This window comes from Macrobrachium rosenbergii, chromosome 26 (genome assembly GCF_040412425.1).
Source record: "Macrobrachium rosenbergii isolate ZJJX-2024 chromosome 26, ASM4041242v1, whole genome shotgun sequence".
Lineage (NCBI taxonomy): Eukaryota > Metazoa > Arthropoda > Malacostraca > Decapoda > Palaemonidae > Macrobrachium > Macrobrachium rosenbergii.
The window spans coordinates 6,626,008-6,643,376 of NC_089766.1; the positions used below are offsets into that span (position 1 = coordinate 6,626,008).

General features: G+C 37.0%; 1 protein-coding gene and 1 long non-coding RNA gene across 3 annotated transcripts in view; one reads left to right on the forward strand and one right to left on the reverse strand.

Annotated features, from left to right (window-relative positions):
* Nucleotides 1-11,944, forward strand: part of IRSp53 (Insulin receptor substrate 53 kDa) — a 246,589-nt gene extending 234,645 nt beyond the window's left edge. The window contains exons 8-14 of the mRNA XM_067128035.1: nucleotides 1,924-2,118; nucleotides 2,619-2,811; nucleotides 2,917-3,054; nucleotides 3,755-3,866; nucleotides 5,645-5,804; nucleotides 6,341-6,864; nucleotides 8,687-11,944. Coding sequence (XP_066984136.1) covers nucleotides 1,924-2,118; nucleotides 2,619-2,811; nucleotides 2,917-3,054; nucleotides 3,755-3,866; nucleotides 5,645-5,804; nucleotides 6,341-6,864; nucleotides 8,687-9,974 — 2,610 coding nt within the window. The 3' untranslated portion in view covers nucleotides 9,975-11,944. The remainder of the gene's footprint in view (nucleotides 1-1,923; nucleotides 2,119-2,618; nucleotides 2,812-2,916; nucleotides 3,055-3,754; nucleotides 3,867-5,644; nucleotides 5,805-6,340; nucleotides 6,865-8,686) is intronic.
* The window catches only part of LOC136852969 (uncharacterized), a 335,646-nt gene extending 320,553 nt beyond the window's left edge, over nucleotides 1-15,093 (reverse strand). Inside the window, exons 1-3 of one of the 2 annotated variants that reach the window (XR_010857289.1) lie at nucleotides 14,941-15,063; nucleotides 12,194-12,266; nucleotides 1,030-1,106 (exon numbers count right to left, since the gene is read on the reverse strand). This is a non-coding gene — a long non-coding RNA (uncharacterized lncRNA). Of the gene's footprint in view, nucleotides 1-1,029; nucleotides 1,107-12,193; nucleotides 12,267-14,940 lie in introns of both variants that reach the window. The other variant, XR_010857288.1, reaches the window with a different exon arrangement.
* Nucleotides 15,094-17,369: the final 2,276 nt, after the last annotated feature.

Below are 17,369 nucleotides of genomic sequence, written 5' to 3' on the forward strand. Positions count from 1 at the left end.
GTCACATCGACTACGAGGCTGTCCATGAAAACCCACAGTTTACGAGCAGAGAGAGAGAGAGAGAGAGAGAGAGAGAGAGAGAGAGAGAATGAATATTGTGAGAGAGAGAGAGAGAGAGAGAGAGATAGATAGAGAGGATGTGTGTGTGCATGTGTATATGAGAAAATGTTCTTCAACTGTCTGGGACACTTCCTACGAGAGAGAGAGAGAGAGAGAGAGAGAGAGAGAACTTGCCCAACAGCCTTAAGAGCAAACCGTCTAATAAATAAAATCTTACACATGACGACAGAGACTTGCACCATAATAAACTGCTTTCACTTTTAGCTTAATTATCCTAAAAAACGAAAATGAGAGAACGAGCTTTCCTTTATTCTGTTGATAATATAAAGATCAATGAACTCTCAAGAACTTCCTAAGATTGTGATCTTGGAAGATCTGGCTCCTGGTCTTTTGATAACAACCTGGAGATGAAGCCTTCAACAGAAATCTTGAGACAGTAACGAAGAAATCATCATATGCCCAGCTGCTACAAGTAATATATATGTAATTGTCTGTATGTATATATATATATATATATATATATATATATATATATATATATATATATATATATATATACCAGCTGCCACAATATATAATATATATATATATATATATATATATATATATATATATATAATATAAATATATATATAATATAGTTTTGTATAATACACTGAGTGCCTGGTGTCTGAATGTGTGCGCGCGTATGAATGCATAACATTTACCTTAAAGTGCATAAACAAAACAAACAAGCATAAGAAAGCAAACAGTTTATCCTTACACGTATATTCAAATACACTCTACATCCTAACAATACCGATTAAATGTACTTTACGCGACCATAAACGCAAGCTCCCTAAACAGAACAGCCCCAGAAATCCTTAGAAACAAAACGCACCCTTCCTATTATATCGGCACAAACGAATGCGCCCTACGCGCACTCCCATCATCCCTTTTTACATCGACAAAAGAGCATTCCTTAATTACCTTTTACCCTTGATTTCACCCGAGGGAGTCTCGAGGCAAACGCCAGCGTCTCGCTCTCAGCTGGAAGAAGAAGTGATCTGTAAAAGAAAGAGAGAAAATGTTTTATCGAGACAGAAAATGTTCTAGCAAAATGTTCAGGGCAGACTTTACTAGAATTACCTGTAGCAAACTATATACTGCAGTAAGAACAGTCTTTAATTTCCCAGTTGCTGTTGCGCAGACATAGTTAGGGTTGGGAAAGAGAGGTTATGGAACAAATAATTAAAGGAAAGTGATAACTAAAAGACTGGAAAACTGGGAAAATTATACAGTCTACATTTAGGAAGGTGGAAAACTAAACGTGTTGATAAACTCGAGATCGGTAGTTACGATACGATGTGGAAGGAAAATCATTAGGAAAAGATAATAAAGGCTGGAAAACGAGAGAGAAAGAGACGATAATAGAGAGAGAGGAGAAAGAGAGAGAGAGAGATCCTGTTGCAATAAATCACTAAAGGTGAGTTTTGGAAGGAGGAGAGATCAGTATAATCATGATGTCACTACATAGAGAAGGGGAAACTTTATAAATAAACCTTAGAAAACTAATGATCCTTTGCTGTCATACACTGAAAATATAGTCACTGCAAAGGAAGACCCCAGAAAAAACTAAATGCAAAAGAAAACAAAGAAAGATGGAATATTTGAAAGCTCTGCATCACAAAACCTAAACTGTGAAAGGTTCAATTTATAAAATGACGGACACAAGAGGTAGGAAAAATCAAGAAATGGGAGAAAACCGATACAATATATATATGCAAAAAGAATACATAAATAACCACACACATACACAAACGGAACACCAACTCATCAACATCTGAAAAACCTAAATAAATAATCTTGAATAATCTCTTCCAGGCTGTAACTCAGGAGCGCAGACGCTACGGCTTCATCCTGGAGCGTCAGTGTTCTTTAGCAAAACACTACCTTGCCTTCCACACCAAAGGATCCAGCCTCCTTCAGCACAACTTAGACAACTGGCAGGACATCGCCAAGACACGCGAGGGACTCCCAGACAGAATACAGGCCATGCTACCATCCTCTAGACCACGGGTAAACTCCTACAGAAGTTTTTTTATACTGGTGTTGGCTGTCCAACAGCTGAGTCACAGTATAGGGTTGCAGACAGTTTATGCATGTATTGGTACTGGTGATACTATAGAGGAAAATTTTTAGCTGGTTCGGTTCATGAATCTGAAAACTGAATTAATTTATGGACTGCAAGAGGAAGCGTTTCTGTCACAAAGTAACTTACAAACTTAGGTAACTGTTTAAATTACTTCCAACACTAATCAAGAAAATTACTCATTATCTTTCAGGTAAGAAAAAGCCAACTATATAACTGAGGAACATAGCTTGGCAGCCATATTTACCAGGCTACTCTAATTAAAATTAAATGTTTTGAAATTCTGAAGCACATTAGGCATGTTGAGCACCACTTACATCATGAAATGGACATAAATATGGATTTCATACCATTTTGGTGACTGTAATCCCACTTCTATCCAAACCTACTATAATTTACATCATTAAGTCACCCCTTTCATCTACAGGATGAAGGAATCTACTCAAGCCCCTTGTGCCTTGATGACGACAACATGTCAGTGACATCTCAGATGCGGAAAGCCCGTTCAGTGGATGCTTCGTGCCAAGACCTAAGTAACATCACAGACGATATACCCTCTCGGCCAATGACCAGGGCAAGATCAGAGTACAACCTGGCTATGAACCACACTACTCCCACTCGTAAGTAACTTATCAGAATACCGTAGTTACATTTTAAGATACTAAATTCCAACTATTGTTCAAAAAACACAGACCACTAACAAACTTCTTCCCTTCACGTGACAGCAAACATGATGCTGCGCCGTTCAATGGCAGTGCCGGAGGATAGCGGAAAAAGGACGATGGCCCGAGCACTCTATTCGTACCTTCCGAGTGGTGACAATCAACTCTGCTTCACTGAAAACGACCTAATTGCTCTTATAGGTAAGATTACTTTATTCCATTTAATAAAATAACCAACTGACTGAATCAAGACCACAATGTTTCACTTGCTTTATCAAAATGAATGTAACTTATTAAACAATGTCAATCTGAACATACATAACCCTATTAGGTCTTCCAAAGACAATTATTCATCAGATTAATCTTACTTGAACTCTTTCTTTGCAAAAAATAACGTAAATTTTTGGATATTATTCAGTGCAAATACTGTACTTTAACATAAATTAATAGTTAAGTAATCCAGCATTCATCAAAAAACCTGGTTTCTATTAGTAAAACCTAAATACTTTCATATACAAATTTTAAATGTTCTTCCCCGAGTTCAGTTTTCTCTTTACAGTATGATACCCTGGCACAGTGCAGACAGTCTTTTAGAGCAAGTGTGAAATCTAACAACAAACTTCAAGACACATTTCCATCTTATGTCAACAAAGAGAAAAAGATGAATAAATTCAGTTCCATTTGTGTACTGAATACTATTGAGTATTCTATTTAAAGTATAAACATATTTGAAACCTTATCTTTCATATAATGACACTGTTTTTGACTTCTAGTCTCCAAGATAGTGCCACTATCTGCACTAGGTACAAAGTTTCCCCCCAGTTGACTTTCCTACACAGGGAACATGTCACATACCTAGAAACCTTAAAATTATATATAAATTTGTGTCTATAATTCACAGGAGAAAAGAATAAAGGCTGGCAGTATGGAGAAAATTTACGGACACAGAGATGCGGATGGTTCCCAGTGGCTTACACAGAAATTATCCACGAGGAAGATGACTCAGCACTAGGGTATGACTGTTACTACATTTCACTGTTTATACTTTGTAAATAGTTCCTATGTTATAAACAGAATTTATATAACCTCATTTTTACAGTGACTAAGTTCAAATAAGTTGTTACCAGCCCAAATAAATACATGTACAGTACAGTACTGTGGATCCAAGGAGCAAACTACTGAACAGGATCTACACAATGACACCGCTAAGCTATAGAGGAATGAATAAATTTGTTCTAGAGTGGTTACGTATTGGCAAACATATTTGTTCAAGCACACAGATCTGATGAATTTCAAAATAACCCATCAATCCAACTGCAACATATGTCAAATTTCATATCTCCACAGACACTAACAAATCAAGGTTTAAAACTTTAAAGTGACAAAATGAACAAAATCTCAAGTAAGAAATTAAAAGGAAATAGATAAGCAAACTAATTATCATGACACCCAATAAGGCAACAAGCCATTACTCAAACATGCTATGTATACTTATTTCTACTCAGTACAACATTATTAGGGCAAATTTTTGCTTTTAAAGTGTAATTAAAAGTGTATACACTTGAATTATTTAATGTCATGGCATCTGAAATGAAGGCTTGCAACTTTCTACCACTCTAGAAATGAAAGGTATGTATGAATACCCCCATCCATTAGCCAAAAAGGATCATGTTGCTAGCAGCTAGATCAGTAGCTATATAGCATTGCTGCTGAATATGTAGTCACTGGATATTATTACTTATGCAATACTGCTTTGCTATATTGGTTGACTTTGAGGAAAGTAGCTCACAATTTAGACTGGTTATCCTTCAAACTTGCAGTAACAATAGTATCAAAAAATGTTTAGCAATGTATTAAATATTTTCTGTAGTCTTCAACAAAATACTATCAGATTAAAACCAACTCAAAATAGGCAAGTAAGTTTACGGTTATCTTTTTTATACACACTGTTTACTGTTTTCCAAAAGAGCCTTGCAAACACAACCCCCACCCCTAATGACATACTGCCTAGGGCCCATGTTAACATATTAACAGATCTGGTGGTTCCTGTTTATATTCCTAAAGACCTTTGTAAATGTGATGTTTCTGAACTACAGCATCACCAAATGATTAACATAACTCTATGGCAAATACAGATGACAAGTCAAGTACGTTGTCCAAAGCCCCTTTTCTTGCTAATGTCTTAAAATGTACCCTTGCCCCCAAAAGAACGCTGGTTCAAACAATCCCGATAACTTTCAACTCAGCCATTCATCCCTCTGACTAGCTAAAGAAAACTTTTGTTGACAAGGAACCCTTTGCTCTCATTACTAACTGGGTTCAAACAAAATACCTGAAGAGTGCTGTCCCCAATATAGCAATAAAGTATTATCTGAAAACCTGAACCAATGACACAAAGAAATAAAATATAATACTCACGTGACCAGAATTATAAGACCAACAGTATAGTTCAAATAAAACAACTTTAGGTGTTTTCACAATTTTACTAGTATTATATATTTCAACACGATTAACCTTTTAAGTATATATATGTTAAGTACTTTTCTATTGAGTATGTATTTGTTAAGTATGTAGTTGTTAAGTATGTATTTGTTAAGTGCCTAGTTGTTAAGTATGTATTTGTTAACTGCCTAATTGTTAAGTATGTATTTGTTAAGTATCTGTATCTATTTGTTAACTGACAGCTGATAAGCCTCTACTTCCAATTCTCTTATGTATGATCGCTAGCAAAGAGAAGAAACACCTAGTGTATATTTTAGTTTCCCCTTTTGTTGTCTTCTTCCCTATGAAGATCCTTGACAACCCCAGAGAGTGCCAGTTCCGTAGAGGCCCTTCGATCCAACCCTCCTGCCACAGGCAATGATGAGCATAAAAGCCGACCATTCTCTACCCACATACCCCATACCCCGAGATATCCAACGATGCACAGGTCATCTTCGTCTGGGCCACAGGTAAATGTCAGGTGTAAATGTAATTATGACAATGTGACCAATCATTAGTACACTAAGAGAGAGAGAGAGAGAGAGGGTCGTACTACAATATGCAATGAACCTGCACACTTTTCTAATAATATGGATGTCAGTACTTTCCAGGCAACACTATCTTCCTGAAAGGTTAGACTATCTGAATGGTGTAGCTTTGTTAAACCAAGATGGCAACAGTAAGCTTTTTGCAAGATGCAACTGGGACTTGGAATCAAGAAAGTTTACTTTGGACATAAAGTATCAAGTTAGCTGTTAAGGGATATAGATTAAACTTTATATTGAATTAGAACTAACTTCTATACAAACCTTGATCTAATTGCTTTAAACAAAAAAATATGACTGAAAACTACAGACAACTACATGCCACCTAACAAAATTTCCAGTTTCAAAAAAGACACTACAGTCAATTCATTCTGAATATACAGCACTTACAGTATACTGTAATCTAATTTTAATGTGATTTTCCAATACACTAACTAACATGGCAATAATCTTATTTTCAGTTCCGAGCCCATAGTCCCGCCACCACCTCCAATGCCAGTACCACCGCTTCTACCACGGGCCCTCAACTGTCACAGCCCTCCACCTCAACTTCCTCCTCTGCCAAATCATCTTCATCATCATCACATGTAGGCTTAAACTCTTCCCATGAGACCTTGAGAACATCCACCACCATGTCCTCAAGTGCTAACACTGTCCTTTTCAATCCTGCCCTTTTAGATCCACCAGGTGCCAGAGTTTCTATCTCTACCTTAAAGAAATCACCAAGCCAGCCTTCGACACACATGAGATCTAGTTCCAACCATTTCACCAGCTCCTTGACTTCGAGCTCTTCCTCCATGACCCTCAGTCGATCCTTCACCAATGCAGCCGCTTCCTCCCACCTCTCTACGCGATACCAGAAGAGAGGAAGTGGAAACTCTTCTTCTTTCCATTCGAGTGACGACAGCGGCTTCAGCAATGAGAGCGGAAGTCTCAGACCACCCGTCAACCCTGAGGCAGACTACTCTGATGATGACATTAATGGGTTGGTATTCAAGTTTCTTTGGTGCTCTTAAATGCTCTTTTAGACATTACGGGCCTCCTCTTTCAAGAACCTTAATCTCCCACATGAAATACAACTTGACACGACATCCAGAAAAGACATTAGGTGCATTAGACAAATAACTACCAAACAATGACCAATACAACTTAGCCAGACAACTTTAGCTTTCAACTAAGACACCTTATGAGACTGGGAGGTATTAAACTTCCAACTGAGTACCACACATTTTATCTAGTAACTGGAGATTAACTTCTTGAAATTATCTCCCCCTGCAAACAATGACTTACACTGTACCTACTTGAATTGCAGCACTGAAACTGAAACACTATAACTACAGTGAAACTAAAGTTATGTTGACTATTGTACCATGTCTAGCCCACAACAGCACTCCTCACTTCTTAGAACCTTGGCTTGAATAACTAATCACAGGCTAATTAAGCTAAATAATATGGCAGAGTATTCTATATACAGTACAGTATACTGTAGTACAGTACAGTATTTGTTATATCAGAAATGGAAGTTATACAGTACCCCAAATTGCTTGTACAGTATATCGAATATACACAAATTGCAACTTAAAGCTAAACAGAAGTGAGATTTGTTACAAGACATAATCTAGAAGACAGTTATTCCTCACAGTTCAGCACATTTTTCTTAGATGAGATGTCTTGACAAACATGACAGCAGTTTTACAAAATGTCAAACAATGTCCATGTACAACAGAGTGAACCAAATCTTTCCTAGATGCACAAAACACTTGCAAAGATATTCAGTATTTAGCATACAGGTATACATAATACAATCACTCCAGTGGTTCTGCATACATGCCTCATACAATGGTAAATTCAAAGTCTACCCAAATTTGCCTCCTTTATTAAGCTTGTACTTTTCTAATTCTTTCAGAAAAAATTAAAGAATATTTCGGTACATTCCAAAATATAAACTCAGAATTTGTAATGTTTTTTAGTAGCTGAAGGCATGCTTTGCACTTTACCAGTGTATTCTCACAGTTAAATGATATGGAGGAATTACAGAGACCCTAGAATCTTCAGATCAACATTGTGTCAAAAATAATACATTACAGAGACCCTAGAATCTTCAGATCAACACTGTGTCAAAAATAATGCATTACAGGGGCCCCAAAAATCTTCAGACCAACAATGTCAAAAATAGTACAATCTGTTAAAAGCAATTACTCCAACCAAAAGAGTTTAGTCCACATCTGCACAAATAAGTTCCACAGCCAGTACAGTACTTTACAGTGACAGAAGATATATTCATAACATGAAAAGCAGCACATACAGTATATATATATCTGTACATGTAATGTTATCTCAGCAACACCTATACCAACCAACTTGAAGCAAATACAGAACAATGCTCTGTATTCAAAAACAATATTCCAAGTTATTATTCTAGGTAGAAAAAAAAAAAAAGTCTTCATAACTTTAGTTTTGCACTTTCCTTTCACATGTTTATAAACTGATAACTGTGTGACACTTCTGAATTTGTAAATGCATAACTAAACCCAGAAACATTTATCAAACGCTGCTTACTATCATGCCTTTTATACTGAACCTGTTTATTTGTTTGTATGATAGTTTTGTGTCCAAGTACAGCAACTGTTTTAGACAATATCACTAATGCTTCTTGATCATATATTTCTGTTATCTGCAATAGCACCTGATTTCCTTTAATTATTTTAGCATGGAAACTGCAAACATGCATGCAATTTTTGTGCCTACCATGCATTCATATGCCATGCTTTTGCATCTCTTTTCAACTCCTTCCTTTGCTTCAGCAGATTTGTCCAAAATTCCATGAAAAGCCTCAGCTCCAGGTGGGTTAGGTCCCAGTCAATGCTCCAGTTGGATGATGAATCCTCAGCGAACATCTACCAGACAGGTGACGGATCCAGTCTGAATCATGGCTTGCAATACTTCCCTGATCAAGATGCCACTAAAACCCTCCCAACGCCAGGCAGAAAGAGAGCAAACAAGAAACACAGGGATCTGTCGCTTCCTCCAATGTCTATAGACCACTTTGTAACGATGGCACGCCGGAAAACGACGAAGAACTTGAAATCTCCTTGTGCTCAGAAAATCGCAGCTCAAAGGGAGCGCAGCCGAGAGCAAGAAAGAGGAAGAAAGGGTTTGCGAAGGAGCTCATCACTTCTGTGCCTGGGCATGGATTCATGCCACAGTGCTCCAGATGATGGGCAGAGTGCCGAATACGAAGATGTCTGGTCAGAAGACTGGAAACATTCTTCACTGGTTGATATACATGTGGACATCCCTGAGCCTCCACCATTCAGCCCCCCAGAGCCACCTACAACCCCCACTAATAAATCAGGAATTGATTATTCTGCACGGCCTCCCATGCCTTTACCACAAGACATAGAAGACTCATCACCCAATTCCTCATTTCTTACCATGTCCAGCCAAAGAACTCATCAAAATTCATCATCAGGCAACAGTACTTTGACAGGAAGTGAAGAGGAAGATGAAGAAATTTACATGGTTGTGAGCGATCATCGGTGTCAGTACCAAAAATCATACACAAGAGGACCCAGAAAGCAACTTTCTCGCTCCCTAACCTGGGCTTCCCCAGCGAATCGAGCTTCCCCACCAACACCCCCTCCACCCATCACCTTGACTTCAGTGATCATGTCTAAAGCTGAAAGGATCAGGAAGAGTCGAACTGCAACTAGACGCCCTGACTGCCGTCCCTCCTTCAAAGAATCAAGCCAGCTAGATAACGCTCATCAGCAACCAAACTCCGACCACTTTCCGAGCTCAGATGTAAAGTCTCCGTCACCACCAATTCCTCCCAAAAAGAAATCACAAATATCTCGCCCTCCTCATCCCCTTCCCCACGAAATGCCTCATTCATACCAAGATCAAAGAAGCGAGGGAACCTCCTGGCACTACTCTAGTAATGTAAACATCTTCAACTACAGTGACTTTATGAACAGACGACTAAAGTGTCCAGAGGGCATCTCTCGTATAGACCAACAGTCTTTTACCTCAGGAAACCTATGTGGACCATGGTATGACTTGTGGGCAGACGACCCCTCTGTAGCTGATGTGTAACGAAGAGTAATTCGTTCAAAAATTTTTAAAGCACCAACAATAATACTTCAGTGACAAAAAATGCTCATAAAAAGAAGCCAAATAAAGTTCACACACTTTGCGTGTTAGCATGAGACAGTGTGACTTGCTCATGTATGTTAAGAGTTCTTTTTAGTGCCATTCTGGTACGCAACGATATGTGTGCATCCATAGAAGCTTTGTGTGTCTGTGTCTTTAGTCTGACTTTTTTTTTTGTAAATCTGCATGAGTCTACTGCCTTCAGGTAAATCTCAATATATTTGTGTATATTTTGCATGACAGGTAGTCTGCATTCATATTAAACTGTATATTTAAGCTAAATGAAGCTAGTTTACAGTCATTTCAATATGCCATTGGGTACTTTATTTACTTAAAGTGCACTATCCGGAAAACTAATGGCTCCGTCTTACCACTGTTATGAAACATCTCTCCAGACATGTTGACTTCAATAAAGGACCAAAAATGTGTCTGGAATGAAATCAGACTGAAAGGTCTGTTTGTAAAGTTAGTAAGCCTTTAGTGCATAGACCTTGTCACTTTGTTCTTACTGATTGCTTACAGTATATTTTCTAATTTTATGTCCTGTGTATATTTTGCTTGAGTTTTATGTTACCTTTAGTGACCCTATACCTTTAGTGATGTGTGACTGTTTTCAGCTGTGAATTGTCCCTTGTCATGTTATGTCATTCTTACCCAGTATACCTTTATGTTTTAAATTTGGTCTTATGAAGTTTTAGCGCAGAGGAGTTCAAATATTAACTTAAGGAAAAAAATATATCTAATTTGAAAGGACAACATTCATTTCTTGTCACGAAGCAAGAATTCTTAGCCACTAAACATTGGCGATATTTATTCAGGAACTACGTAATGCAGTACGTATATATTATTTTTAAATAGCAGATTACAACTGGTCATATAGCGAACATATTTTTATACTTTGTACTGTGATCGTATGTAATTCTCAGGACGGCAGGTGAAACCGACCGCAGCGGTCAAGGCAAGGAGACGAAGCGAAACAGCACTTCTCAAAGCTCCTTCAAGAAATCTGACAGGAAGGGCCACAGATAGAGATATCTGGGCATAGGTACTTCGTCATGTGATCTTAGTGAATGTTAGCGGGAGACCGACGCGCATGTCCTGTTTTAAAGACGTGCTTTGGTATATACTTCATAGGGCGTAGGACTATTTTAAATATCCCAAGGCTTAGTCTTTTTATACTTCCTTAAATTGTATAGTACACACTGTAACAAAAAAAATTACATAAGTAGTTCTATTTCCACAGAGTATGGATAGAGAGTTAGTTCGTATTTGTAAATACAAAAATTCACTGTAAATATAAGTCAAATACACATCCAGTACTAGCAAAAGTGGTGATAAGCTTATATACAGTATATACTAACCACATAAGGTGTGTGAATGCAGTGCAGAATTTTGACATTTTTTATATAGGTGCATCAACATATTTTATGAATAAAAACATACCCTACAGTTAAATCACTAGGTAAAGTATGAACTTTCAAATAAAGAAGTTTTACACATATTTATCCACAGTATGAGTGCCTTAGCAATAAGCACAAGTACAGTACTGACACTAATTAACATTATGCATTATACTCATTTTGACTTTTGCTAAAATGTACACACTCCAAAACATACATCAACATAATAGAATAAACTACAAGGTCATCAGTTATCTACCCTTCCTATCACCCAATTTTATGAACAGATGCTAACACTTGATACAGTATTGTTTTATTAAGATTTGAAAAAGGTACACACACCCTTACCTTGTTTAACCCTACTGTTATTACCAAGTAGCCTTTTGTGATTTTTAGCATTATATAAAGTTGAGCACACCTGAATCAGGAGTGCACAGCTCATGAAAGAGTGATGTAGAAATATGAAAAAAAATAAAAAAGGTCGGTAAATATATATATAAATATTACTCTACAGATATGGTCTTATTTTTCCTTCCATTGTAGAATAAGGATATAAAGAACAAGTAATTTTGAAACTGTACTTTTGTGAAAAGTTGACAAAGACTAAATGGATAACAGGTATGGACCATGAAAACCTAAATAATTCAGAAGCTTATAGGGCATTCAAACACTTTAAAAACATATGCACAACTTTCCTGGTCTATGCTTAAAGTTATATTAGCATGAAAAAATTATTCAGTAACTAATAAACGATATACTCACTCAACATCCGATGAGCAAGGATGGTAAACATACATGTAGCTAATGGCTTGAAGAAAAACACACAAACACTTGCCTGAAAGTCAAGAAAATTTGTCATCAGAGTTAATAAAAATACAGTATATCAATAAATATTTTCAATGACTAAATTATACCTAAAGAGTTCTACATAACATTAAATCACACAAACTATTTTTGTACTTTTTGAGGTTCTATATAATATCAAACTTTATTCACCTATTTACTAAGAGAGCATCTGCAAGGATTAAAAACCTTACTGAACAAAAATACATCATTGAACGGCATACTTTTGGCTTAGCATCAGTTAACTTTCATAAAAGAAAGCAATCATACTCAGATATGTTTGAGGAGTAATTACCACAGCAGAGCATACAACAGATCTAAAATAGAGTGTGTTCCCATATTATGATAATGTGTCCTCTTTAGAATGATGTTTTTGTATTGGTATATGAGTATCCATTTGTCAAGAGGGAAGGATATCAAGATGTTTTCAACTTTAGAAAGAGGGGTCTTGGTTAGGCCTCCCACCCAGACACAGTCTTACTGTAAGTCAGCCAATATCATAACAAGATCCAAGCAAGCAAACAAATATCTTAAGTACTGCCAACCCTAACACTACCAATTCCACAAGCCGCAATTAGATTCCCTGTGCAATAACATGACCATAAATGGGACTCAAGGCCAAACTCTGTCTCTTAAGATGGAAAGCATTGACAATATGTGAACACAAGCATCCTTTTGGTCCTAAGACATCATCCAATATCACTGTACGTGGAATATTCTTTGCAAAATCAGGACCAACATGCAGCTGAAGCAACCAATTCCTTAAATAATTTAATTAAACTCATAAGGATTTTTAATACCAATATAATTTCCTGAATGTTAATAAATGTTAAAAGCCCAAATAACTAATACAACACTGCAATATCCACGAAAAATGCAAATTATCTTAAAAACTGGTCATTTGTTCCTATGTAGATACAAGCCCTTGTCTTCTGATGAAGACTTAACCCTTAGGCAGGAGGAATAGTCTCAAGATCTTGACTACAGTACAGTACTGCTGATCTCCCTTCCAGAAATGACACGTAAGTGGGGAGGGGAAGGGTGACTTCAGTAACCTCTGGTCTAGCCTAGCACACAGGATACTCTGGAAAACTGGGGCCCATGCCAGTGTGTGGCTTATACAATAAAAAAAAAAAAAAATACCCAGACAGGTAGCTCTATCACCTGTTAATGCTGAATAATGACAGTCATTTAAATAAAGGTTCAAGCTGACCTGGATTAAACACCGATATTACTGCACTAGACAGAAATGCAGTGGATACAGAAACAGCAGAAAGACGAACAGTAAGACAGCCTAGAAAACCAGGCATAAAAGGAATTCATGAAGACCTGGGGCTGGCTGGAAATTCAGAAAGAAGAGAATGAATAGAACTTAACGCACACCTAACCTCATTAAGAAAACCATGAAAGCGATGATGAGTTAATCCTGAAAAAGACAACATGATCATACAGATGTCAATTAAAGGGAAGATGGTGACCATGATGATGTTCAAAGTGCATTGGCTTGGCACAAACAGGGGCAGTTCATGCCATAACAGGACAAAGGAATAACTTTATGGATTCTGTGAATGCAAAGGTATTAATTTTGTTTCCACTGGTTGATATAATAACTGGTACTTGCAATTATCTAACAGAACAAAAGTGGCTATTTGGGTACATTATAAAGCTGCCCCTGAATAGGGCATTTCTGGAAAATAGCTGCCACTGGACAGTTTGAGAAAACAGGTTTTTAGAAAGCGCTCAAGGACCTCTAACCAAAACCCAAGCAATATGTGTGGGCACTGTCAATGAAGCACAAACACAGGCATGTGCCCAAAAATAAGGTGTTGTCTCAGTGGCTTACGGTACACAAAACTGAGGCTTTGGGAAGGTTATGGAATAAGGATGCTGTTTATTTGTTCATTTACCCATCCATTCTTAGAATGGGACAAATTCATGAGGTCTCGAACATGATCAGCGTCAATAACCTAGATGTCGTCACGCTAGTTTTAGCAGCCATAATCAATCAATCAATCAATCTTGAACATGAATACAGTTATGTAACCTACGATGGTTAGACTAATTTATGACATGTCCTAGCCTATTAATTTCTCATCAAGATGGATTGAAACAGCAACAACGGTTAAATGATGATGCCCACTCTATTACTTACTTGAGGAATTAGATACTTACAGGTTAGGCTAGTAGGCCTATAAGGGTGCTGCATGATGGAAAGTTGTGAGTACAGACTTCAATTAGGCATAAGCCAGTGGCCGCATAGTTGTTCAGTGACCAGTATCCCTATACCCTAATAATGTACCCTAATGTACCAGGTGCTCTAGGATAAGTGTAAGTTAGTTCAACCTAGTAGACCTCGGTCTAGGCAAAATAGGTAGGCCTAGGGTATGTCTAGGCCTTCAGATAATTCATTGGATGGGCATAACATTCCACAATGAAAAAAAGGGTAACGTGTCAAAACTTCATTGTAATATATTCTATAATAACTACTTATGTAAAGGCTTAGATTACGCAGGAGTTAAATGACAAAGGCATAGGCCTACGTAAGCTACAAACATATGCCTAAATGTAATCACTTAAAAAATAAACCTTTTAAGAAAATACAAAAATAAATTAGCTACAAACAAAGTTACTTGCTCAACATAACTGTTACGAAATGAAGAACCTACCAACAGTTCCCAAAATAAAAGTAATTTCACAAAAAACGAGGAACACTCTTCACTAAAGTATATAAACTGCCAGTAAACAAACAAACAAACAAACAAACATGTCGGTTTCTTTCAAGGGACGAAAGTTCGAGTTCTAACGTGTAACGATAGTTCTTATGTACAAATACAATATTTTACAATAATATCATGGCCTCTATCTACATATCTAATAATTGTCATCACAAATATGATCATTAGTTCGTTTGTAATGCTGTATATCTATTTCTAAAGAGAGAGAGAGAGAGAGAGAGAGAGAGGGTTGTCATATCTAGGTTATCGTATAATAATCATTAATGACAATGCATTCTTATCATAGAACCTTGATGACAAGAAATGGAAGAAAACACGATTTTGAAAACATGATATTGAAAAAGAGAAGAACAAGACATCTTGTATGAAACTGAGTAAGAATTGCCATGAAGTAAAACTGTTAAAGGAAAATTATTTGTAAAATTAAAATTGTGGAAATATTGTTGGAAAAGACGATCGTCCTGCTGGTATGACAAAATATCGTAATGATCGTCAATGGAATTTTTTTTTAAATCATCTCACGAAAGTAAGAAAATCGAGTCTAATTTATAAATCCAGATTTAGACTGACGTTATTCATCTTACCATCGAAGGTCTTCAGTTTTGTTCACGCAGGAAAAAATAACAACAACGCATGTTTAATTAACATAACACAGATAAAACTGTCCTTGGCTAAGAACGAGATTATATAGCATAGGCTTACTGAGAATGAAAAGCTGTCTATCAAGAGCGAAAAGTAGATTTATGTAAGAGCAGATTTATGTAAGATATTTTTTCAGCGGTACAAGTATTCAGTACAGAACTGTTATATACCCGGATGATTTTCATATTATTACCTAATAATAAGGTGGGAAAGTTAGTGGTGTAAAACATGCTTCTAAGCCAGACCTTTAATACAGATTAAGTTTAAGATTAAATTAAATATATCAAGATAATTAAATGTGTTATAGAACATCTATCATATTTTAAGTTGAAAATACAAAAGTATTACACCATGGTCAATATTTATCACAGTTTAAGTTCACAAATACTAAAGCGCCAAAATGATATTATTATTATTATTATTATTACTATTATTATTATTGTGGAAAGATTAATGAGACCAGAGTTAACTTCTTGAATAATAGGTAATCACACAATCTTATCTGAAATAGCGTAGCATCTTATCTCATTCGTCTTTGGGTCCCAAGATCGTTTATATTGTCATCGCAGAAAAAAACGCTGCAATAGCAAAAGAGAATGAACCCAGGGACGTCATTTAGGGGGGCTGGTGGGCAACTGCGCCCCCAAGACTCAAGTTGCCCTCCCCAAGCCTCAACTTGCCCCCTTCACCCCACCAAGCCCCAAGAAGTAACAGCAGCTGGTTTTCCATTATTCCTACCGAAATTCAAATGTGTCGTCACATTAAGTTATATCTGTCTATCTATTTTGTGTGCTTCAAAAAGCACATAAAATAGCTCAAAATCAAAACACCCCCAGGTGATTGGGCTCGCTTTGCTCGCCAAACCACCTTCCCCCCCCCCTCAAAAATCTGAAATGATGCCCCTGAATGAACCTCACTGCCAGAAAACTTCCATTAACAGCTACTTCACATGACTACAAAGTGGGCTACTAAGCATGGATGTCCATAATTTCCTTTAACAAGACAGACTCTTACTGTTTCTGCATAACTGAAAATGAAATAACGAAATATAGGCTACTACTTATTGTTTCTTTATAATTAAAATGACAATAATCAAGTGCTCAGACAAAAGTTTTCTTTAACCATGCTACAGACAGATATGGTCGCTGAATTGGTTATAATGATGCCCAATGGTATCAGTATCCATTATGATCCCCTATACTCATGTTAACAATAGTAACATGCGTGGTTCAAGTGAGTTTCTAGTAGCACACTTTTTTGCATGAGTCCTGGAGCTACTTCAGCATCTGGTTTTTCCAGATTCCTTTTCAGTGATCTTGGGATCGTGCCTAGTGTTCCTATGATTATGGGTACAATATCCACTGGCATATTCCATATCCTTCTTATTTCGAGTTTTAGGTCTTGATACTTATCAATTTTCTCTCTTTGTTTCACATCTACTCTGGTGTCCCATGGTATTGCGACATCAATGAGTGATACTTTCTTCTTGATTGTGTCAATCAACGTCACGTCTGGTCTATTGGCACGTATCACCCTATCTGTTCTGACACCATAGTCCCAGAGGATCTTTGCCTGATCGATTTCTATCGCTCCCTTAGGTTGGTGTTCGTACCACTTATTACTGCAAGCTAGCTGGTGTTTCTTGCACAGGCTCCAGTGGAGGACTTTTGCTACTGAATCATGCCTCTTTTTTTGCTGTTTCTGTGCAAGCGCCGGAC